Below are 26,296 nucleotides of genomic sequence, written 5' to 3' on the forward strand. Positions count from 1 at the left end.
AACAGTAAAAGACATTTTTATTATTAACAGTACGGTTTACAGTATTGCGATAATGTGTGTACAACATTGGGAGCGATATCAAATATTCATGCATGATTTCCTTGAAATTTATATACAAAAGCTACAGAATACATCTATGTACAATCTTATATTAAAAATAAAATACTTCATGGGACACGCGTATAGCGAGAATTTAAATAATACTAATGAGCCGTGTCAATGTTATTAAAAGTTACTCGTTTTGTAATCATTGGTTTGATACTGTTGCAAACTGTTGAAGTTAAATTGAAAAGAACGAATAATAATATTAGCGAAATTTGAATGAAATTAATGTTATAGAAATATTCCGATTTTTTTCAAATTGAAAATTTAAAAATCTATCTCGTGACAAATCAAATTTATAAAATAATTATTAATTATGAAAAACGAGACCTTTTTTACAAACACTATTAAAATTGTAATTCTACTTTCCGTTTCATTGCACTCTTGCCAAGTAAAATAGTTAAGTAGACTAATTGTAAAATGCAAATACAAGTTACGAACTATTGCAATCGAATCAGAATAAATAATGATAGCGTGTTTTCTCTATTCGTATACTAGAATCCTCACTATAGAATATTAACCTATTCGTAATATCACTTTTACTTCTTGTTTTGTTTGAAACAATTCGTCTTGGGTATGTACAAAAAAAGACAGAGAATATCTCAATTATTTAAAACTTATCCTTAAGCGTTCTAGAATTCAAAGAGGGTTCGTTTTAAATAATCTTTTTAAGTAAAACCTTGACCATATTTTTATCTTACAATTTTCCCTAGAGGAAACCATATGCAAATTTTTAATCGATCGATGTTCGAATAATCAAGTATTTCCTTAATGATAATCGAGGTTTTACTATATTCCAAATTCTCATAAATCTCTGAAAAAATTTATGCTAAATTTATATTACACTTAAGTACCTAACTATAGAATTACATGTATCAAAACTTTCGAATGAATTAATGTACCCTCTTCGAAATCCTAGAATTTTATAATTTCTTCCTCTCTAAATAGATCGATGTTCTTCTAAATTCGAATGCTAAATTTTCCATTGCAAACAATATTAGACTTGGAAACGATCGACGAAGGTAAAATTCGGAAGCAATGATCACCGGTATTGGACATCGTTAAATAAAGTTAACCCGTTTGATGACAGAACTGGGCTTGAAGGTGATTGGGCGTTGTCGGGGTTAGAGGTGTTAAAGGAGTGAGTGGTGTCAATGGACTGCCAGGACTTTCGCTTCCTGCGCTGCCGCCTTGATACCCCCCTAAATAGGCACCTACCATGTTTACACTGGTTGGGTACAAATCACCTGGATGATGTTGCATTGGTGGTGAATGGTGCACTAGATAGGAAATGAATTATTCTTTAGGAATGAGAATATAGAATAGTTATAAGAAGAGAAAGAAAAAGTTTCAGATTTTTAGTAAAAGAGATCCTACGTGTATATTATATTTCGTCTTTTTCGATCCAAATAATGGTACTAACTGTTTAGATAGTTGGTACGTTAACGCACGAATCTAAAGTTCAAGTTACGAAATGTCTGTAATATCGTTTCATATTAACTCGTACATTAATTCTATAGACTTGATTAAGTTCAATAAACAAGGAAGCATAAATCATGGCGATACTAATTGCCCTCTCGTATTTTCGTATTTTCTTCCTGTAATTCATTATCGATACGCAGAGGTATCCACGTACACTTTGTATTTTCTGTTTTAATTTATCGTTTATATTTTTCTATTTACTTTATTTTATATTTTACTAGGAATTGCAACATTTTCAAATAACAAATGTACTTACTTTGCGTTTTGATCTTTCCACTGTGTTTCTTCTGCCTGGCCCTCGAGTTCTGAAACCAGACTTGCGTCACTCGTTTGCTCAGTCCCGTAACGTGAGCTATTCTTTCAAGATCCTGGCCATCGGGATTGCTGTCTAACTGAAAGTTCGCTTGCAAAACAGAGAGTTGCTCCTCCGTGAAAGTGGTCCTGACCCTCTTCGTCTTGCTCCCTTTGCCACCGTGCTCCGAGTCGCAATCTTCCGAGGATGAGGTATTGTTTCCTTCGACAACGTCGAGATAGTGAGCCTTGCAGAGCAATCGGGCATCCAGCAGGGCGAATTGCTCCCCCGTCGACAGCTGACGAGAACAGGCGTCGCAGGCGAAACAAGCCAAGTGATACACCCTTTCCCTGGCTCTTCTCACCCAGTCACCCGCACCTACGCTTCGACCACACTTCGCACATTTTGCACCAAAGGTTCTGAAATGTCAAGAAAGAGGGATTTTTATCGTACATTCAAGATTCCTGTACCTTCTTCCACCTTCTTCCAAATGTTGAGAAAGAAAAAATTCTACTGTTAATCCAAGAGCTGAGGTTTATTATTAACTTAAGATTTGTTTGTTCTTCGAGATCTTTCCTGTTTACGCACGAGCATGCACCGAAATTGTCGCGATACGTTTGTTTCGGTATTAGATTAACGCTTGATCGACGATCAAGAAAGTTTATTTAAATTTCGTAGAAAGGAAGAATTGTACGAGGAGAAGACAAGAATGAAAGAGGAGGAGGATGAAGGTGCTATTTTGGTCGAAGCTGCAGGTTCATTCAGGACCTCCGTGTACGAGAATCCGATGGTCCTGTCCTCATTAACATACTACTCCGCCACTCGATGTCCTTTAGAACGCGTCAGCAACGTGGTTTAAGGGTCGCTCGACCTCTCGCGATTCGCCCGGTAGATTACGTCGAGATTATCTGGACGTCTCAGTCCCGCGGCTTCCCTCGCCCTACAAATGACTCTAACCCTTTGAATTTTAGCCGCCCAACACCAGGAAACGGGTCACGATCTTACGAGTGTTGCGTTTAAAAGGAGAGATATAAGCGATTTGTGGATGGCTCTTACGAGGAAACGATACGCTCGTCTTTTAACGAGATCTGCCACGATGATAGGTACACCACGGATTTTTATTACTTAGGTGTGTGATGGAGAAGTGAATTTGATAGAATCTATGGAATTTGTTAATTTTCCTCTTAGATTTCTTGTCTTCGTCTAAGTTCACCGAGTCGAACTTGATGATACTCAATAGCTATATAGAAAATAATTCTACAAGGAAACAGAACTTTTAAGCTCCACAGGTAACTTGTTGTTCGCAACGAAGAATAACTTTGTTGTAACAAGAAAGAGAAAAAATATAAGTAGCATAAGTGAAAAAGAAGAATTGTGGATCGACCGAAAGGTTGGTTATTGTATGGAAAAATATGGTAAGCCACGGAAGGATTAGTCGGTTCACGAATCGCATCGTCACCGTCGCATCCATGGTATTTTCGGGTATTATTGGTTATGGTGATCGCGCACAAGGCACGCCTAGAAGCACGCAAGTATCTATTCATTCTTGACGAGACATCTATACCTGACCCTGAGTATCTTTTTAAACCTCTGAAAGCTTCGCCTAGAACTTCATAACCTGTACCTACTTATCATGATCATTTTATTATCGTTATTGGTCGATTCTTGCAAATAAAATATACATTTGTTTTTGTAATTACTTTAACATTACTGACAATTACTGAATAAAATTCACGATAAAAAGAAGAAACGAAGGAAGATTCATATAGTTTAAAATAAATCATTTGACGCGATCTCTTTGAGCTTGAAGGTCCGGTGAAAGTTTGAGGTGTCATTAGCATAAATAGTGGCGCCACCCCTTTCCTTTTCCGGCGCGTTTACGTCGGATCAGAGCGAAATAAGAGACGGTCAGGAGCAGCGTGTAACCAGACCAGAGGAACTGGTATTGGGTATCAATAAATCTTCAGGGCCGTACATCGGCTACCAAACGACCCCGCCCTAATTTATTCATTTGTTCTTCCACATAGGCGGGCCCTATAAGTCAACGGGGGATTAAGTCGGCCGCTATCCGACCTCTGCACAGTAGAGAATTCATAGTCCCCCCTTATACCTCCGATCCTCATTCGACTGCATTCGATTCTCGCGCTACGAAGCCAGATCTCGATCGCGATCTTCGATATCTTTTAAGATATAAATCGGCTCTGTGATAAATTATTACGTTGGCGATATTTTACGCTTGAATTATCGTTTTTGGTAATAGGAACAAGCCATATAGTAACGTTTATAGAGTATGAATGGAGAAATTTTAGTACGAAAATTTGGAATTCTTTAGATTTAAGATAATTTTGTTATTACTGAATTACGTATCTAGTATTTTAATTGTATTATATTGCGACTTATAGGAGATCAGAGAGAATTGTTTGGAAGCTTCATCTTGTTTGTATCGTGCCTGTATTTAAATTTTATTCGTCATATCAAAACTCGAAGAACCACGAATTATGTTATCTAATGATCGTGGAGGTTCTAAATCTGAAATATGATTTTGATTGCACAAATTGCTTTATAAATTAAAAAAGTAATAGACCTAGAGCCGTAAGTATACAGTTCTGTACGGGTTGCCCATATTTTTCTCTGGAGAATACAAAAACAGGCACGCGTGTGCGTGGCTGCCGAGTCACCAGCAAGAACTGCCAGTGTTCCATCTAAAGTCTAAGGAATTCGCCTCGTAAGGCAGCTAGCTGTGATTCCCTCTCTTTGGTCCACCCTCGTGTGTCGGTGCTTTTCAAGCAGGGGACGGGTGTCTTTTAAATTAATAAATATTCGCCGACGTTATTCTCCTTCCACGATCCTTTTCCTCGTGTCGTTTCTCAGGCAAGAATAAACAAAATTAAAAGAAAAAAAAAGAAAGAAAGAGAAAGAATGGAAGGAGCAGGATGAACCAGAAATCGCTCTATTAGCCATGCCAGCGTCGAAATTCCGGTTCTCTTAATTCAGTGTGGCCGATGCTGCGCGACAGGGAATCGGTCGCCGCTTTAATCACGACCTTATCGTTTCTGCCTTAATGGCACTTAAATGCGAATGCCTACGCCCTCCTGAGAACGATTCGAGACACGACGCTTGCAAGCCCGGGGGTAATCTACATTTCTGCTACTGCGATTTCGACGATTTCCTAAACATGCCGAGGAGACGATAATTTCAAGCAATCTGCAACGATGAGGACGTTCTGCTCTCTTTTACGTAGCTATCTTTGAAATATCTTTTACTTTCAGTTATATAGAAATACATAATTATACTACATACTTGTTCTATATTTAAATTCATCCTCGTTGCATATCTTATCGTTAGTTTACGGATTTTTATACAAAGTTACATTTCTATAAAGATTAAACAGATGGAAACGAAGCAGAGACTTGTTTTGCTTGCCATGTATCATAAAGAGTATTATACTTTGTACACCTTCGTACTTATAAATTTCCCGTAAATACATAAAAATCCGCACTGATTTTCTATATTTTATACTGTTACATTTAGTTCTTTTACATACTTTTCATCTGTGAAGGTTTTATATTATTTTCATATGGAATCTAATACAAGTTAAATATAATGCGTTTATTAACCGTCTACTATGATATGCTCGCTAATCATCTATTTAAAAAATCTAGTCAATATACAATTGTTAAACAAAACTCATTGTAGGAATTTAAATCACACCAGATACACGCGTACATTTTTTGATTCGCTTGAAGATCGTATAAAAAAATCCATCGATTGAAAAGATTCGCCATTGCGAATATTCGTATACGGCCCGGGTCAAAACCGGCGTCTTTTCTTTTCGTCTCCAGGGACTTGTAACCGCAAGAAAACGTCAGATGAGATGTCCTTTATTCGTAGCGGGCATCGAAGCCCGGCTTCAACGTCACATCGTGACTCGCAGCTCGCGCGTGAGCATGCGTGGTACACGTATATGACGTGAATAGCCGACTGTACGCGTGAGGTCCAAAGAAGAAGAAGAAGAAGACGAAGAAGAAGAAGAAGAAAGTAAAAGAAAAGAGAAGTAAGAAGAAGAGGAGAAGAACCAAGAAGAAGAAGGTTACATCGGAAGACATTAATCACCCAATGGTGAATCTCTCTCGACCCTATGTCGAATACTCGCGTAAGGATATCTGTTCATCTGCGGGAATATCTGCACCCACGTGACGGCCACGTGACTCCAAAGACAGACAGCTTTTAGCTAAATCATTGTAATCGTGCTTTTTTTCACTTTTCCGATTGATACGTTTAACTCTTAACTGGTATCATTGAGGACTACAAAGACTAAGGCTTAAGTCGCTTAATCGCAGAAAAATAGCGATAAGATATTTAATCAGTAGACTGCGGATTTTTTACGCATTTACGCGAAATGTAGATGTAGAAAAACGCGTAAAATGCAAAAATATACAAAATGCACAAGGCACTTACAGTACCTATTCATTATAAGTTTTAATTATAAGTTTTAGTAGGTTTAATATTTCTCTAATAAAAGATAACTAAGGTGTTTAAGTTCTGTTTCTTTAATCGTGCTCATAAGAGCGTAAGATTTGCATAATCAAAAAAGCAATTCATCAAACGAAAGCGTTCCATCATTCGGTCGCGATCTATAATCAACCAGAAGGGACAGTTAGCCCGCGATCCAGAAGCGACACGAAGGATTACCGATGAATCCAATAATATTCCAGCTGATCGAAGAACAGACACCCCACTGATACGTAACCGGTGAGCAAAGCCAAAGCTTAAGAGGACGTTTCTCGACTACCACTCGTGAACACCTGAAAAAGAATGACCGTTTGTTCGACTTACGAAACGCTTCTCGCGGAATACGCTGACATTCGTATAACAGATATCTCGGGCACCCTGTCGAGCAGCTACTTTCAAAGGATTTTATGAACAAGTCCCTTGAGATAGATTTCGAAGGGTCGTTCTGTATTACGAACGAGTGACTCGCTAAAATGATCCCAGTGGCTTACGATCCCTTTATGCTTGTTTAAGGGACAAATTGTTTACTTTGTCTTCGTATTGTAATTATGACAAACAGTGGCTAGCTACGTATCCTTATTTCTCAATGATTTCATCAAGTTTCGATAACACGAACTGTAATATGCTTAGACCTAACCAATTAGTACGTAAGTGTTATAATGAATACAGCGATGTGAAAATACCTTTTGTAGTGTACCTTCAGTCACATAAATCAGCTAACCTAACCAAACAAACTATGTTCCCCACTGACGCAAAAAATTACGATGGTTAAACTTGGACAACGAGCTCCACTGACCTTAGAAATAGAAACAAGTTGTACTTACAAGGCGTAGTCGTGCCTGCAGTAGAGCCTCATCCCTCGAAGAAAACAGGAGTGCTGATCGTGCAGAGGCCTCGCACAGGCGCAACATTTCAGACATCTGGAATGCCAGGTACGACCCCCTACGCAGAGGACAGTCCGCTCGCGAACGCTTTCCCCGCAACCGCCACAGTCCATTTCCATTCCATCGTGACTGTCGTTGTTGTTGATATTAGTAACAGCTTTCTTTATGCTGGTTACGTTGTTGTTATTGGTGTTCACGTTGTTGTTGTTGTTGTTGTTCGAACAAAGGATGCTGTCCGTGCAATCTGGCTCCGTCTCGATTTCCGTCTGCAATTTTATTCGTTTTACTTTATTAGTTATACTTATTTAGTTATATAGTTTTTTATAGTTATTTAGATGATCGAAGATTTCATTGTCGACGATAATTTTAAGAACAATTAGGAAGATTTCAGCCTGGGATTACCGAACGAGATTGTTGTGAAATTAATTCGAGAGAAATTATTAGTGTAATTTACATGATAGGTAATTTATTGACTTTTACAAATACTTTACAATCTGTCTTTACATTGTACTAGTTTACACCCTTTAAAGCTCTGAACAGCAACTCTAAAGCATCCTGTACAAAAAGAAAACCCATCGCATACAACCTTCCTTCGATAAACCTTTCAAGCAGATGCTACAAGTCTCTACCTAATGTCATCGTGAATTTAATGCCAAGGCATTAAAACGAACATTTTACATGGAATACCGGAGTCGATGGAAAAGAACACGAGCCACGGTATTAACGTTATTAGAAGAGAGTCTCGCGTTAGAATTTGTCAGCTAGCGAAACCAGCACGATCGATCGATTCATAAAGCGTCACCGTGTCGTACGAGAAAAAAACATCATTAGCGATGGGATTAAGCGCCAAACCGAATCGAATACTGGATGTTCTCTTCGTGTTTTGATAGATGGATATAATATTTCATTCGTCGTACTTGCCAAATATTTCATCTTCGTTTCAACCTATATTTTAATTACATTTGTAACTCTATTCTCAAAGCCGATTGTCTCCAGAATGATGCGTCGTATGAAGAAATTTTATTCCATATTTTCGATTTGTTCTTTTACGTAGAATCGCTCGCTTGCCAAATGTACCATTCTTGTTGAGACATTCAACCTAGGAAACTGAATAATCGTTGAATATTCGAATCTACTTGCGACGTACTTGAGGCCATCGCTAAACACATAGTATAAGACGATCGTTTCCGGGTGTGGAGGTACGGAAAGGCTGGCTGCGGGCTCCAAATCTCAATTAATACTCGGCAAAGTGAAATAATAAACGAGCGGACGGCCGCCGGCTGATAAATGATGCCGCTCTTGGGCATGATCCCTTCGTTCCTCAACGACCGGCCTCAACGATTCGCATGACTACGCACACATCGTGTATCAAACGTGCGTACACGCGAAACGACCTTTAGGTAGGCGCAAATTTGTTCATTGTAGATGGTGAGATTTAAGCGATACGCACGCCCCTAAAGATCGTAGCTGCGCAGCTTCCTTTTAATTGAATGCGTAACGCAGGAGATTTTACTAATTTTCAAGTTGTCTTTTTTTTCTTTTTCTTTTAACTTCCAGTTGATTCTTCAGGATGGGATGTGCCAACATAAAGTGCGTATAATTTTTATAATCTCTCGGAAGTTAATTATATTTTATAGTTGAAACGAGGAATCTAGGGAAATATGAAAAAGTTACATTAAATTATCGTTCTATTCGATCTTTAATAGCAAATGGTAGTGATCGATTAAAATGCATTCATTCATTAACAAGTCGTCGTTCATTAGTCAAGAACCGCTTGAAACAAACCCGTGGTAGAGTTTCGAGCTCGATTAATTGACACTCGAACGACACGATGCAGCTGGTTAGTTTTTTTCCTCTTTTTTTTCTTTTCAGTCCCATCGTGTTGTTAGAGGTTTGGTTAACACAAAGAGACAAATAAGTAGGTACAACGAAGAGAGAGAGAGAGAGAGAGAGAGGGAAAGGTTGTCATTGTGAGTGCGTAGAGAGATAAACGCAAAGATAACGCGTATCTGATCTGTATGCAATTTTTTTCTTATCGATGTCGCGGCACACGTGCTCATGAATCCACCTGTGTATTCACACGTGCGTGTATTATGTATAAGTGAGTACGTTGGAACAGCGAGTCTTGACTTGATTATATTAATTGGTACACGAGTAATGCACAAAGGTTATTGTTCCCCACAGCGTGCAATCAATGAGTTAATTACATTATATTCTTCGATTTATTGCATTTACCACGTACTTCTTCTCTTTACTGCTTTATTCGTACATTAATATGGAAAAACTGTTCTATCAACCTTCGGGAAATTAAAAATTTCAATTTATTAAACGTTTATTTCACCCTGCTGTGATCCTTAAATTTTTATCATTTTTATACTTCAATCTCACATTTATTTATTTCGCGAATATACTGGACAAAAGATTGGTACGAAAACTCATGTACATATATACCAAGAATAGTTCTTTCAGATTTTGCTTAAACTTGAAATACTTTTTAACGTCAGAAAAACACGATAACGACGGAAAGAACGCGGCAGAATTAGAACGAGCGAAGATTTTTCGAGAACGTTAAAAGTGCGTTTCCTCGATCGAAAAATAAGCGATGTGAAAGAAAAATATTTCAAAAGAATTCACCCTCCGTCGTAAACAATTCCTATTCGTCGGCTTCAAATTGAATTCGCCGGTTTAAACGCGCGAACTAAACACACAAACGAACGAAAATATAACGTGAATCGCCGTGAAAACGCGAAACATATAAAGAACAGGGATATTGCACAACGGATACCTCAAGAAAGACAACATCGACGACAGCCAATTTCGAAGACGCTACACGAACACGTCTTTTTCATTTCATCTTCCTCTCTCTGTCCTTTCCCTCCTTGTCGTAGCTTCTCCCGTCGGCCAGTAATCATTTCACGTTTAACTGGACGGTCATTGATTTATGATCTGCCGAAGGCAAAGTTGAACTTCCCACCTGTGATTTATACCTTCTGGCATTTCGATCTTCCCTCGGAAAGAGAGCTACGTTTCTCTTCGAACGTAACACCGTGTCGATTAATACGCCGTGTCGCGGATCACGGATTTACTGGCGCAATTATCTCGATGAAATAACCGGAAGATCGCGTGATTAAATAGAAAATATAATCTTCAATTCAAATCTAGCAGATTTTGCTCCTAAATTTAGTGATATTTTCGATTGTTCTTGCTTCGTGGAGATTTTAAACGCCTTTGAGCAATTTACTTTGGTAGAACATTCGAAGAAATACAGTTGTATGAAGATGTTCAGCCTAAGAAATGATAATAACGCGATTGCTTCGATGAAAGATCACGTGGCTAGATAACAATATTTCCAATCTTTTAATCGAACCCTTAATTTTACAGTTGAAGAGCTTTTTAAATTTATAGAAAGCATAAACGAATCGTTGCTGATTTATAAGAAATGCAAGAAGGAAGATATCAAGAAATACTGGCAAAAAGTTTTTGCATCGGACGTATTAATACGAAATTTGTTAAAAACATCCGTGTGTCAGAACTACAAAATGCTGTCGTATTAGGTCGCACGAAAAGAGTCTTTCTTTTACAAACACGTTTTTTACAACGATGCATCTTTATACAAACATGAAACCTGATCTGTTGAACGTTGTGATCTTTATTTTGATAGAACAAAATGGATCATACGTAATTCGATAAAATAATATAAAACGGAAAATGGTATGCATCCACCATTTCCTTATAAAACGAAAGAAACTTTTCGAACGACCTAATACAAATACCCAAATAATGGGAAATTGAAAAGAAGTTTAACGTGAAATACTTAAATGATAATAAACTAACACAAACTTCCATTTATTAGGAAAAAGAAGCGAGATGAAGAACAAAATATTACACGGGAAAAAGTTGCCGATCCGATTTGTTAATTTAAATATTCGTAGGTATTATTATTTTGGTACGTTTCCATGTGAATGTATTATTACTTTGACGCATTGTGGCATTGAATTAACGAGATATTTACAATCTGTGCGGGGAATTTCTTCCCACGATAGTCAGATAGCCTGACGAGGTTCTTCTCTATTCTAAGGCCTTTTCTCGCGAATCAGTCTTTTCAATATTCGGATTTAGATCTGGACTGTTCGCTGGCCATTTCATTGTTTCGATGCTGTTACCGCGTAAACAGTCTTTTATTACTTTGCTGTTACTTTACTACTATCTTCCAATCCTCCACTGTCCAGTTTGGATGTTTCTTACATCATTGTACGCGTTCTCTTTTATGCTTTTTGTTATGAGTTGTTTTGTCTGTGGAGGATTTGTCGTGAATCGGTATCGCGAAATAATGAGGGCGAAATATTGCTGTCGCAATACGTCAAGTATATTCGAAATAAATAAATATGCGTACAGCGAGTCGTTGATACAATATAAAACTCGGAATAAATACTCGTTATTGTTCGTCGCGTAGATACTTGGAGATGCTCGTTAATACTCGTTGATACTCGATATGAACCGTTCGATACTGTGTCGCACGCGATCGAGTCTGTTTATTTATACTCATATAATAATCGTCTTCATTCGACGGTTGCATGTAGCGGCGACATTGTTTTGCCCAGAGTTCATTTGTTCTTACATTACTTGTAATCTGACGGTCTTGATACTCCGAGGCAAAACAACATGATTTGGAATGTCCTCTGACTCATGTGCCGCTACATGTCTTAGCTTTTTGAAATGAAAAACTCATCTCATTTAAACGATTTTTGACAATACGGTCGGAAACGTTCTGTGCCGATTTATCTCTCTCAAAGTTGCTCGTCTAAAATTTTTCACAATTTTACGCAATTTTCTATCGTTTCGACTAGTTGCTGCACGAGGACCACTCATCTTTCGCTCTCAGATACATTTTCCGTTTCGTCACATTTCTTTTCTGAAATCGCTAATGATGCTTGGGCTACATCCTATGATTTTTGTGACATTTCTCTGGCTATTTCCTTGCTGAAGAAACTCGATTATTTTTAACTTAACTCATGACTCGCATTAAGTGCCCGTTAATTTCCCATTGCTTTTTATCACATATAATAACGTACAATAAATGTATTAAATATAATAACATATAATAAAAATTATAGTTCGAAGACACGAAAGATTTTAAGAAATTTCTTCTGATCGGAAACTTTCTGCCAGAGATTGTACACCTAAGTGAATATACCTGCGTTTTCTATAAATTATTTTTTAAGCCACTGAACTCAGCGAATTCAGTTTCGTGGAAGATCCCAAGATATTGGAGAAGAAACGACGAAGTTTGACCTGTTGTAAATTACCTGTTGAATTTCGACCGGTTGCTTTTCTGCGAATCCCTGTAAACTAGGGTTGTCATTGTAAATCGGCCATCGAAACATATAACCTGCCTATTCTTTGATTTTCACATTGATTTTTCCAATGCGCAGATCGCATGCGATTAAACATGTTGTTAGCTAATGTTCATACTTTTTTTTTACAATTTGAAGGATATTGTAAAAAAACGCGTTACTTATACATACATGTTTAGCATTTAATGACAGCAATAAAGAAAAAATTAAAATTACCTGGTTTTTCCGTGAAAGAATCGTTTATTAAAATTTAATGACAATTTAATGAGAGTGGAATAACAAAGTACTTATATATATCGAAGCACAAACAAGAATGAAAGTTGCTATGACGATAGCGTGTATAGCGTTTAAAACAATGGGCCAGTGTGAGATGACAAGTGATCATTCACGAAAAATCAACGGGAAAGAAAATTGAATAGATATTTGTGTAATCTTTATTAGCATATCGAATACTTTCGAGAATTGATATTTAATTTGATAGACGAAGCGTGAAAATGTTTCGTTTCTAAACAATAGAATTAATGAACTGCAATTTCATAATATGACGTTCGATAGCGTTATTATACAACGAAATCATCGAGCTGCATTTATTACATGATAATAGGAATTTATGATTAAGCGCGATCGAGGCTTGATAGGTGCAAATGAGAAACTTGAGATAGTAGATAATATTTCAACGTTGCAAATTATCGGTACGCGTACGTGTATTTACTAATAATGTAGTTATGTATAGATTCAAAAAGATATAGTACGTATAATAAGATATTCAAAAAAAAAAAAACCGTATCAATTTCGATCGAAGATCCTCATAACGAAATCGGTTAATTCCTATAAATCGTTCTTTAAATGTAAATATTTTACACGATCGTGATTCGAAAATTCGCAAGTATCTTTCTAACTCAATTATCGCGAGAGAAGAATCGAATTTTCGTTGAAAGAAACGAAGAAAGAATTTCTCAATCGTTCGTAAGTGGACTCGATGCTCGAAGAATGCAATCAGCGAGTAGTTAAGAAGAATAATAGTATTCATTTTTTATTCGTCAACACTTCGAAACGACGGAGATGAGCTGACAAAATGAGAAATGTCAGGGTGAAGAGGTCAAACGGGCCTCACTACCGACTACCGGACATCGACGATCCTCGTACACATCCGATTCGTCACTTTGCTACACGGGACGGACGTTTAATGGCACGAGCGAGTATACCATTCCCAGTGATTTATCGGCCTTATAAGTTTCGCCGGCGATCGTAAATAATTTTTCGCGATATTTCAAAATTATCATGGCCGTCGCGTCGTTTCGTTCCAGAAACAGTTTTTAAGAAAAACTTGCTGCCAGGACATTGTGTGCGTTCGGTGTGACGTTTATGAGTTTGACGTGCAGGATCGTAATTGTTGTGCAACAACAATGACGGAGTTTAAAGTATTTAAAGAACTGAGATAAAACGTTTCAATGAATCATTAATTTTGATGAATTGGTAGGATATGTTTTAATTATAACGAGGTGAATTTTACATCGGAATATTAAATTGGATTTTTTATATGAAAATTATATTCAAAGGATAGAAGTGCAATGTTTCGATGAATTAAAATAATGAATTTTATAACGAGACGTAAGATATTTCTAATAATTGCAAAAAGCTATTCTTTTCAGATTTTACTGATTCGATGTAACTTAAAGACAATTTGAAAATTTACTTCCAACGTTATAATGTAACAGAGTTATATATTTAATTTTACTACTCGGTATATAGGTGTTTAACAAGAACTTTTTATTGATAAAGAGGTTTCTAATGTCTTTTGACAATGTAAACAAAAATATATTGAACAATGTTCACATTGTATTTCATTAGGTACTATGATTGGTTATAACCTATCATTTTTAAAGAAAGCTTTTTGATAAAACATAACGATAAAACAACGATAAAACATCGAAAAACTTTCGAAACCCGCGCATCGCTTCGCTTAAACAAATGATTCACACCTGTTTATACACCTTATATATATTTCACATATTCGACTTACGTTTATCTTCTTTATCTACCTACTGTCAATGAATCGAACAAAATTTTTCACTATCTTATTTAATCTTTCATAATCGACAAACAAAAGGAAGCTAGGTATGTAAGCATGTATACATATGTGTTACTTCAAATCGTGATACATACATTATTTAAATGCATGCGTGTATTCTTAACTAATTTTCGTTACCACAAAATTTAAAAAGGCTGAAATAAATAAATCTTAACAACGTTAGATAACAAAGTTGTCTAAACTATTGCGAGACACCTACTATCCGACGATAGCATTTCAGAGTTAAATCTCAATCCACTCACCTTCATCTTTCCTGAAATTGGTCCAGAACTTCCTTTTAACTCACAAACTTCCTCTCTTCATTTTCATAATCATCGAGTAACCAAAAAAAGAGTCTGCTGATATACCAAATACACGTGCTAAACTGACAAAAACATGTCAGTAGTCAACCTATGTATGTGTGTAGTCCACAAAGTCCCTTCACAACACTTTGAAAGTAAAACTCGCGCTACGATCCGATAACTCGTTCCAAACGAGTAAGTTTCAGTATCAAACCAAAGAAAGCCAAACCAGGCGACTCGCGAGGAATAAAAAATCGCGGATCTGTAGGATCGAAAAGGATCGCAGAAAATACGCCGTCCAGATCCGTGGCCCGGGGAAGACTGGCATCCTCGATCCTGCCCCTTCCACACTCTGCAATCGCCGCTTCGGTCTATCACTCACACATTCACGCTGTGTATCCACGCTTCTTTGCACTGTTTCCACTCCGTGCACGTCCGTGTATGTACACGTATACGCGTGTGTTAGAACGTCGAAGGCTGAGTGGTGGGGAACGGAGTTGCGTGACTCGACTCGGGGTTGTTCGCGGCACAGGAACGATGCTTTTCGGGACGAAGACCCCTGGAACGACAACCAGGCTCCGCCCAATCGACCACGCCCATGTTCCATGCGCGAAAACCCACCACTGAGGCTTTTGGTATCGTAAATTCCTTGCGGAGTAGTGGGGGAAGTCGCGAATCACAATCGAATGGAATTTCTGCGGGCAACGTGTTCCTCATAGTAGAGTTGATTCTCTTTTTTGGTTTTTGCTGATCGCGTCTCTCACTTTCTATTTCTTTCCACGTTCCTTTTGTCACCGGCTTCTTCCTTTGAGTTTCTGCGCTTTCTTGCAAGAAACTTTTATGCATATATGATACACTTGTGAAGCATAGGATTTCGATCGCGTTTTTAATAGTGCGTTACACTTTGTTCGACGTTTCGTAAACATTGCAGTTTGCTAATTCTATTCATAAAACGATATTGTAATTTTACTTCTTATACTACGAAATTAAGGTGTCTCGTTGCAAAATTAGCTTTCACCAAAAATTAAACACTGGCCAACACTTGTCAATTACTTTCATTCGTTTTTCTACTTCGCTTAACATTCTTCCATAAAATAATACAACAATTCACTCGAATCATTCCATTTGTCCCAAAACCATTCGTTCATTCTCCTTCGAATCAATCAACTTAAAGTAAACATCATCAATGTCTCGTTAACCAAAAATGTCGTTTTTAAACCGTCTTCTTCTAATGCAAAGATACTGTCTCTCATTCTCTATCTTCCCTCTCCCTGTATCTACGCATAATTCAAGAAACATTGGATTTCACGGATGCGTGCACACGCGCGCCATGGCAATAAAAATAAAAAAAATGCGAGGGGTAGGACCAAAAAACTCGTTTGACAGTTTTTCTGGGTCTATGAAAATGAAAAATTCATATTCATCTTAGACGTGGGCGTAAACGGGTCGCTCGACTAGAGCCGAACACACTTATACACTTATTTACACACCTATACAGAGAAGAATATGGTTCGGATAGAGAAAGACAGGAGTTGGAGAGGGATAGCAGTGATAAAAGGCGTTAGTCCATTCCAGGATGATTTATGTGTCGGCGGGCAGAAATACAAACAGGTGCTCGAACCTCCTCGAGAACCCAAACTCATCGAAAATAAAAAGGAAGAGAAGAAATATAAAATATATATCCACGCAAGTAGACACGTATAAATAAATGTTGAAAAGGGATAGTGTACGTCTAAGGGTGAACCGTGACTAAACGGTCAACTCGGTCTTGCTTTTCGACCTTGCTTTTGGGGACGAAAATATAGAGAACAAATGTACCAAAGTAATATCGCTACTATCGAACAATTTATTAAAAAAACATTTACATAGCAGGAACAAGCAGCTACTGTTAAACAGACTTGGAATTGCGCGTTCAATTTCGAAATCCGATCACCAAATCTTGATATCTGTAATTATGAATATTTGGAATTATCGTCTAGAGAGACACGTGCTTTCGAATTATCTTAAATATGTCTCGCTCTAAATTCTAAATCCGCGATCTACTTACAAGTTGCCGAAGTTTTGCGAAAATCAGAGATTACAGTTATTAAGACAAGTAACATTTTAACATTCTCAATATTTTAACATTGCAAAGATAGTTTTAAAGTTATGAAAGGGAGTAATAAGCACCTACGTGTTTACCTTCAAAATCAAATAAAAATTACATTTACAAAATTTCATATAACTTGGCAATTCCACGAACAGGAAGTCATTGTTTTTCATTCCTTACGTGATTTACATGGTATCAAGGTATCGATTTACAAACTGCGTCCTTATTTCCGATACGTGACATTTAGTGTATATCGTCAATCGCAAATATTGATTCTTATCGAAATCGAACGAAAACTTGGCGAATGAATGATCGATAACTTTTTAAAGAATGCTGTTTTATTAACTGTGGGATCACGTGATCGTCACATGCAAGCATCGATGTTTAAGCTAAGCGGAAAGATATCGATTAGGTAGGTAAGTACGTATTATATATTTTGAAGGAAAGAAACAAATACTTTTAACGTTCAATAAAGGAAAGTTTAACATTCAATAAAAAAACGTTTAGCGTTATCTACGTTACTTAAATCGATATCGGTTTACGAGTTTCTTTGCAAACGCGTTCAAATTGCAATGACTATGCAAGTGCGTAAATGGAGTGGATAAATGGTAAATGGAGCTGTGACTTTTTACGTAAATTTAATATCAGAAATAAATATTTATCGTGACTCTGAAAAAAGATTGTTATGTATGTAAAATCTTTAGACAAAACTTTGTATAATAAATTTTCTCCATGTCATCGTATTGAAAGTATTCAAGGATTATATATATATATGGTGGAAGACCCATTTGGTTTCGAGTTTCACCGTAATATGAGTTTTTACCTGAGAGGAAAAGCCTGCGCCGTTTCTTGACTTCACAGCAAACGACAAAACCCTTGCATTCCGAAATGATAGAAATTTCCTCGAGTGTGAAGTAGGTAGGATTTGGAGCAGAAAAAAAGGAAGGAACACCTGCTGCGAAACTGCATGCAGATGTATTCCGTGTTGCATATTCAAATTGGAATCCGTGGGCCGATTTGACGACGATGTTAAACAATAGATATGCAAGAGAAACCGTCGTGGAAAAGTATCTCAAAAGCGACTCGAGGAATTGTTCAAAGCGGAAAAAAACAGTTCATAAACTTTACTTTAAAATTAGTCGTAACTTATAATTTATTCGATTTAGGGTAAAATTTTAATTTCGTATAAAGGATTTTTCTAGCTTTATTCCAAATTAATTCTATTTAGGTTTCTATTTTGGTTTCTACGGGACGATGTCGTTTTAATATCTAACGTCGAAATTCGACATTGATAAATTTTGTTACGAGCAGGAAATATTCATAGCTATTGGATTCAGAACTATTGGAATAAAATATTATCTACCTATTTCTACCCCTTCCCTTCGTTTTTCACTCAACCAACTTCATTCAACCACCCTCGAACATCAGACGTACGCACCGGAAGGGTTGAGTTCCACTCACAAAGAATCCTTTACCTATAAAGGAACCAACAGAACCTGAATTCTCCCCATTTATCGCGGCGTTACTCGCGCCTCCACAGCCGACCTAACATTTTCGAGACAAATGCGCGTCATACGTTCCCGATGCAGCACGATATGCCCTATTTGTTAAGATCATCGTAGGCGCGTGTGCACAGGTTCGCAAAACGCGCTCGTGCACCAGCTGTAAGTAGGTACACTATCGTTCATAAGTATTTCGATTCTTTAAATTCTATCAAAATACATGTACAAATTAATTCTTCCTATAGTTAAATATACCGTGAATGTTTATACATTTATTAGAAATTTAAACGCGCAAAAATTATACGAAGAATATAAATTTCCATGAAAAACCCTGATCTGGTGACAGATTAATTACAAATGATTAAAAAAAAACAGGGTTTGCGAAGTAACTACTTTTCTATCGGTAAAATCTTTCGCTTCTCGAATCAGATACGAAAAATGCGTGTGTATTTTGACTAATTAAACTAGATACATCTTGTGAAAGCAAGCGGCTGGATACTTTTGAGGCGTAGTGTAAGAGTGCGTAAACGCGTTTACGCGTTCAAGAACGAGCAAAATAAGGTGCAGGGTCCTCGCGATCGGCAGGGAACGGGCCATTAGTAACGCTTACCCGCATAAAGCGAGAAAAATGGCAGTCGAATTATCTCGCTAGTGGGAGCGAGACTGGACAAAGGTTCTACCTCGCGAGGACACGCGGAGGATCCTCGAAAAAGGAGCCACGGGGTTCCACCGGTGCCGATCCTGGCAAAGGGAACGAACAAACCGTTGCCCGGCACTCTTCTGTCGCGTTAATCGATACCATCGAAAATCTCGTTCGCGACCGACGTCCTTTCCTCCTTGGAAATCGCGCGTACAGTTGCTCGCCAAAGTATTTGAACACTTGTAGACACCTTTTACGAATATACTATGTGTATTATACGAAACGTATTTTGAAATTTCATTAGCATTGTTCTGTCGTTTTATTTCAAAATAAACGTATTTGGTTATACAATTTGAGAATAATAACTTTTAGTATTTAACAAGATCTTGATTTCACATATAAGCTGTTATATCTTCAGTTTCAATGCAGATACAGCTTTCTTACTTAATATACATATAGATAAACTATTTTTGTTCTACCTGGCAGCAATGGCTTGATTCAAGCGAAAGTTGCAGGTACAATCTTTCGTCTTTAACACAGCAGTGTTACAAGATTGAGCTATTATGATCGCATATACAAAAAAATATAAGATTCTAATCGATATATCGGACCTTAATAAATCAGTCAGTTTTAATAAATCAATAACAAATATCGCGTTAATGAAAGATCGATCAGTCATACATTTATTTCTGATTCATCGAATATTAGTTAAGAAACGTTACGATTTTTTAGAGGACGCGAGTAGGTCGAGGTCAGGTTTATCAACGTTTTTCTTAACGTCAAGCGTTTCGTGTAAGATAACGGAAAAAGAAACTCAGTTGCTACGTAGTGGGATTTTAACAAGAGTTTGCATGTTTGCACAGCAGGCGGTTAGCTGCGAGTGACATGTTAGCCTGCTTTCTCGAATTTGTATTCTTTTATGGAGTATCGAGGGTTGCGCGACAATGGCCCATGAATGTTGGTCGCTTTCAAATGCGAATAGGTTCCTGGACTACTTTTATCATGATAATGCCGTTTGGATGTCGGAAAATTTCTTGAAAATGCTTGGAGAGAAACTGCGAGCATGGAAACGCCTTTGGCTGTGTTAAATATTTGGTGAAAGAAGAAAAGGAAGGGAAGAAACGTGTTTTTAGACACGATTTACATTCGTCCGTTTTTCACGATTTACACATTCTTTACTTTCCTACGAATGTCGTTTACATTGTTAACTGAATCATGCATACCAATAACAATTTTTTTATATTTTCCTTGAAATATCTTTTAACGTTGAAAGAATGCAATTGCGTTGGAAATGACCGATAGAACGCAACAGGATCGAAAATCAAATATTATCATGCAAGAAAACATCTACCGTACCTTGTATACGGTACGAATTACTATCATCGTTGATCGAGTCGTTCAGAATCTACGTTGATCAATTCCACAAATTAAAGAGCAAAAGAGGATGACGACGTTGCAAAAATTTTTGAAATTTATCTTGAAATTTGCTATCATCTACACCGCTTTCTTCCAATAAGCGAGCTTATGAAAATAAAATGAAAGCAAAATGATATGAAAATTCAACATTGATCCAGTACTTCTAGAATGAAATGGAGGAATTGGAGGAAAAATGAAATTGATTGTTTCTGAGAAATTCAATTACCAAGCTAAAGCACAAAATACCTTCAGCAGTCATCTCAAACATTCCACGTCCTCCCGTATCATGCAAAATAATAAGTCACCCCAAAAACATACCGGAGCCTGCAAACATCCCCTGTCTCGCAACAGCCTCAACTTTCACGCCACTTCCAGTCGAATCAACCGTCAGAAGCCGAAAGTTCGCTTCTCCATTATCGGTGATTGAATTACTCGATCCAAGAGCGTAGATGAGGAAGAGAGGGAGGAAGACAGACTTTCGAACTCTCGGTCAAGAAGAAAAATTTCGCGAAAGCAGGGAATCTCTTTACTCTCCGAAAGTACTTACTTCGTCGCGTCAAAGGAACGACGGAGTGATACAGCGCGCAGAAGTGAAACGATCGAAGAGAAAGGAAGAGAAAAGAGAGAGAGAGGAGCTTGCGCGCGTCGAGGGGGTGGGTTTCGTTAGGTCGGGCGCAGTTTTGATGATAACGAGCGGATTTGCAATCACGACTACATTGTGCAGGATCCTGCTGTTAGCTAACTTGAAGAGGGATGAAACTCAGACGGGCTGAGATCACAGAGCAGGAAGCTGAGAGCGCGACGTAGACGGAGGATGAGAGGTACGCGTTGGGGAAACCGTCGCGCGTATTCCTTCCCTCTACATCAGTGTTTCCCAACCTTTTATAATCATCAAATAATCTATCATATTCGCCCTCTCTGTGTTATTCATTAGCAGTAACAACGAGATAACTTCAAACATGCAGTTTTTCACTCGTTGATACAGGGAAGACGATTGTTGTTGTTGTTGTTTGCACATCTTATCGGTTGAGTTCTTTAAGTGATTTTCCAAAACTTACCACGCGAGAGAACGATCTATGAAAATATATTGGGACTTGTAGAATTATAGGGATATTTGAGTGGTTGAGCGTCAACATCTAAGAATTCAATCTTGTACTTTGCACGGAATAGCGAAACTAGTTGAAACGATCTTTTCTCATTTTTTCGTTATTATATTAGAGACTAATGGTATGGTGATAACATAGAAAAAGGGTCGCGAACTGCAAGTTGGGAACCGTGGTACTATATCGTTCCTTCTCGGCCCTGTTACGGTTCTCGGCGAACGCTGGAAAGTGGAAATCCCGAAATTACAGGACTATACCGTAGACAGTTGCAGCCCCCTTCCAATACATAAATATCTCGTGAAATTTCCGGCTGTAAGGCAATTCCTCGAATCCGCGCAGACGTACAGCACCGCGCGATGGCTACGCTAACGAACGTTAACGATACGTTTGGCTAATGAACCCGACTGCCATTGAAAGGTATTCATTTTACCAAATCTGTATTTACGAGTAGTTTTTTTCATTGTTTCTGGTTATAAAGTACGGGATACGCTTCTTCTGTGAAAGTTTTTAACGGGGCATGTTGATATAAAGGCTACATCTGTTAAATCAAAATATTGACAACATCACAAGAAGATGAAAAACTATATCATTCGTCGGTTGGAAAACTTATTTCATAATACGATTGTTTAACAAAATTATTTCTACCCTACATCTATGGTGCTTTAGATTAGTAAACATGTCACCACTTAACATCGAAAGAATCTAAAAAATTATATACAAATTTCCAACTATATTTATTTTCTATTACTATAAACATTTATATTATTACTATAATAAAATTTGTATCAATACTAAAAAATTATATAACAAATTCCAACTATATTTAATTTCTATTACCATAAAAATTTCCGAAGCCGATAAACATCATTCAAGTATAACAAAAATCTTTATCAGTAGCTTTGATCTTTTCATTCAGAGATTAAGTACTTTCGTCAGAACCTTCGTTTCATTGCCCAGCGAAAGATTCAAGGTAAACAAGACACAATGCATCAATTGTTCGGAACAAGGTCGTTGGAACGTCAAAATCGGAGGTCCAGCAAATGATTGATCTTCAAGAAAGAAAATCACGGTACAATAAAAGAACGGTTTTGATAGCGCATGCCGATGATTCTTACTCACCTGCAACAGCACAGGTCATTTCGTCATCGGATGGGAATGCCATGAGTTTTCTTAGCGTATCTTGTGGGACGTGTCATGCTCGAAGAAGACTGTAAGTCTGTAATGTTTTCGTAACTGTAGCAGCTTCTTTCGAAACATAATAGCGCGTCGGAAAATGGTGCCTCACCAATTGGAAAGAATTGAATAATCGAACATCCATTCCGAATTGCTTTGATTCATTGATAAATCAGTTTCCATTAATATAAATGACTATTATCGTGGACACGATTGTGTAGATATTTCTTTTTATGAAATTGGAGTAATTATTAGATACGATGTTAGATATAGATTGTTAAATGGAGGAGTAAAACCGGTTGACACTAAAATAAACGATACATGATAACGAATATAAGACAATAAGAAAACTGAAGGAAAATAAAGAATTCTTAGTTATAATTACAATTTATATAAACAGATCGTATATCATGTTTTAAAGTATAGCAATTAAAAAAATTCCGCTTGTAATAATATTTCTACAGCTGCTGTATGCTTTACGTTTCTTGATATATTTCAATATAACGAGTAAATATAAAATATAACGAGCTAATAAAGAATCCATGTGAAATAATAGCGTTTATTAACTTACTATCGAATCTCTATTCACAAATATCGTTATAATTTCCTAAAACCAAAGAGTAAATCAAACTGAGATCACTGAAACCACATAAAAGCGATGAAAGTAATCTTTCGGTGGCTTGGAGTATCTCAACAAAATTCACCAAATTTAGATTTTGACGGTTTAAATACCGCTATGTATACAGAATTCCTGCTCGCTATTAGAAGTCACGAATGGCAGAACAAAATTTCGTCCTTATATATCGTTTCACGCAGGAGTCACGTGTATCTCCAAAAACACTACGATCCCACACAAGTAATATTTCCCAATCATCCTCATAATCCTTAATTACACCCCTCCAATCACGTTATTATTCACTAACAAAGAGAGACATGAAAAAAGAAAAAGAGCGAAATAATCAACGACAATCGGCGTTTAATTTTTACGCGAAATTTTTACACGCACATTCAAAGATGACTCGTTCGATCGTTGAAAAGTGTCAATCTGTCGACGACGAGAAAAAGATTCGATGTCGGCTGGCTAACGGTCCAACGTAGATGCTATCGGCCTCTCTCGTGACTAATTATCGCGAACATTATCAGCGCGTCGCTCGATTCAAGCTGAATCATCGGCGAGGGCGCACCTGAACTCTCCCCGTGAGGAAAACGACCTGTTCCCAGGCGAATCGTGCGAATAGGAAACGGCAGTGCATGTATATGCATGTCGTCTAAGCCTCAGGACGTATAAACGCACCGATCCCCACGAATTAGAAACGAGATACGCGTATAGTAACGCGCTTAGGTTTGTGCTCGTATTCAGAGGCGATTCTGTTCCGGATTAGCGATGATCTCCTTTGTCAGGGTAACGATCGGTGTTATAGGACGGACTAAAGTTTGCGTATCACACAATCAGACGATCGACACATAAACTATAGATAAATGGAAAAACAGATTGTTACTCTGGTTAACACGTTATGTTATATACATACATCATGGTTCAAGAGTCTAAGAATTTTCTTTCATTTTTATATGCCCACCTATGACATTTGATGTAGATTATGAATTTTAGATTACATCCAAGTGTTTTTTAATATATATTAAAATATTATTTAATTATATAGCGTTAATATATGGTTTTATTTATTTAATATATACGTTTCATGGATAATAACTGTATTGTAATAATTCGTTTAATTTGATATCATCTATGTTTATTGTAGAAATTATTAGGTTTAATGAATTTCCACACGATGTAGCTCGTCCGTCATTATTTCCAATTTTGAGATCAGTTATCCTCGTCTTTTATCAAGAAAGGATAAACATTACCTTGGACTAGTATTAGTTTCTTATTAATTTATATATTGTACATTCGTGTATTGCCGTTACGAATCGACAGAAGTGTCCGGATACTTACGAACAGCAGGGCATGTACATCTCCCCCTTTGAATTGAAAAAACGAAACCACTGATTCCCTCGAATCTACCACCGTGGCCATCATCATCGATAGCATCACAGTCGAAATGATCGCGTGGGACCGCGATTTCAGTGAATCGCGAAGGAAAATCACAGTCGTAGGTTGCTGTACTCTCACCGACGTCCTAATAAGAGGGTGTAAGGGGGTGTAAGTCTAATATTATGTAATAGGGGCCACGTGGCAGGCATTCAGTGCCCCGGAATCGAATTCGGTCAGACCTCGAAGCTTGGCTCGGGCATCGATTGTCGTAGGAGAAAGGAACCGCCCGTATTCCACATAGCTACGTTCGGTTTCATCCCTCTCAAGTCAACGTTCACAATGAACTGCACCCCGTGGCAGCCAGTATTCAGCCTTTAATCCGATTATTCCTTTCGAATCAACGAACACCGCGTTTCATTTCGTTCCGTCCACAGTTACGAGCGATGTTCGACCTGCGCGTGTAATACGGGCGGAAAAATCCCGTGTAATCGGTTACATCTCGACAAGAGAACCTTCTTCTGTTTACATATCATCACGTACCGGGTTACACTGGATTTTGAGTAGTTAAAAAAATCAGGAGTTTTGTACCAAAGTACCAAAGTATTGGGACGCTTGGCGGCTCCATTTATGACATATTATGTGTACGTTATAATAAACATTTTGAAATTTCATCAGCACTGTGTTGAGATTAGACCATCACGGTTGGATACATTGATAAAATCTAAATCTAAATGATTAAGTTTGGATTTTTGGGCGTTCGATGAACCTTCGCTCAAATTTACCATCGCGAATATAGCTGATATTTATTGGTACAAATGTGGGCACTACAAGAGGCTATAAGTAGTAGCGGCGATAGGATGGTCAAGATGTTGATGACAACGAATTCAGGTTCGATAAAGAATCCACGGAATGACGAATGCGATGTGATACACGTGTAACTCCACGTACAAGTAAACTTATCTGCATGAACTCCAAAAAAAATCCAAGTGGAATTCCCCACTTCCCCACCTCTCGGGTCAATCTTTGTTTGTAAAGAGAGCCATATAATCATTCCATACCTCTGTCAGGTACACGTCCCTTCCGTGACCGTAGCTACGTCCAGTTACCCGCTATGTCATTTCGAGCCCAAGCTTCGAGCCATAAAATCGGATTAGAACATTAAAACTATTTCTTATTTTTATTACTTAAGCGTAGCTGTAGTAAAAGTCTGGACTAAGTTATTGGGGGTTTTCCCAACAATAATATATATACATATATATTAGGTTGCCCGAAAAGTATCTTTCTTTTACAGACACGTCTTTTACAACGATGCATCTTTATACAAACGTGAAACCTAATCTGTCGAACGTTGTGATCTTTATCTTGATAGAACAAAATGGAT

At 37.6% G+C, this 26,296-nt stretch overlaps 1 protein-coding gene across 2 annotated transcripts; it reads right to left on the reverse strand.

Annotated features, from left to right (window-relative positions):
- Positions 1–983: 983 nt before the first annotated feature.
- Positions 984–21,213, reverse strand: LOC100747481 (LIM/homeobox protein Awh). 2 transcript variants are annotated; one of them, XM_024365644.2, is made up of 4 exons: positions 20,965–21,213; positions 7,213–7,538; positions 1,841–2,295; positions 984–1,382 (listed from the first exon to the last, which is right to left on the reverse strand). In XM_024365644.2, exons 2-4 carry the CDS (start codon positions 7,389–7,391, stop codon positions 1,174–1,176), a joined length of 843 nt encoding a protein of 280 aa, XP_024221412.1. In that variant the 5' UTR covers positions 7,392–7,538; positions 20,965–21,213; the 3' UTR covers positions 984–1,173. The 2 variants fall into 2 exon arrangements, with proteins under 2 accessions (XP_024221412.1, XP_003487212.1); XM_003487164.4 differs by lacking the exon at positions 20,965–21,213 and adding an exon at positions 14,961–15,487.
- Between the last annotated feature and the right edge of the window lie 5,083 nt (positions 21,214–26,296).

The sequence above is a fragment of the Bombus impatiens genome, unplaced genomic scaffold (assembly GCF_000188095.3).
Source record: "Bombus impatiens unplaced genomic scaffold, BIMP_2.2 scf_0142, whole genome shotgun sequence".
NCBI classification, from domain to species: domain Eukaryota; kingdom Metazoa; phylum Arthropoda; class Insecta; order Hymenoptera; family Apidae; genus Bombus; species Bombus impatiens.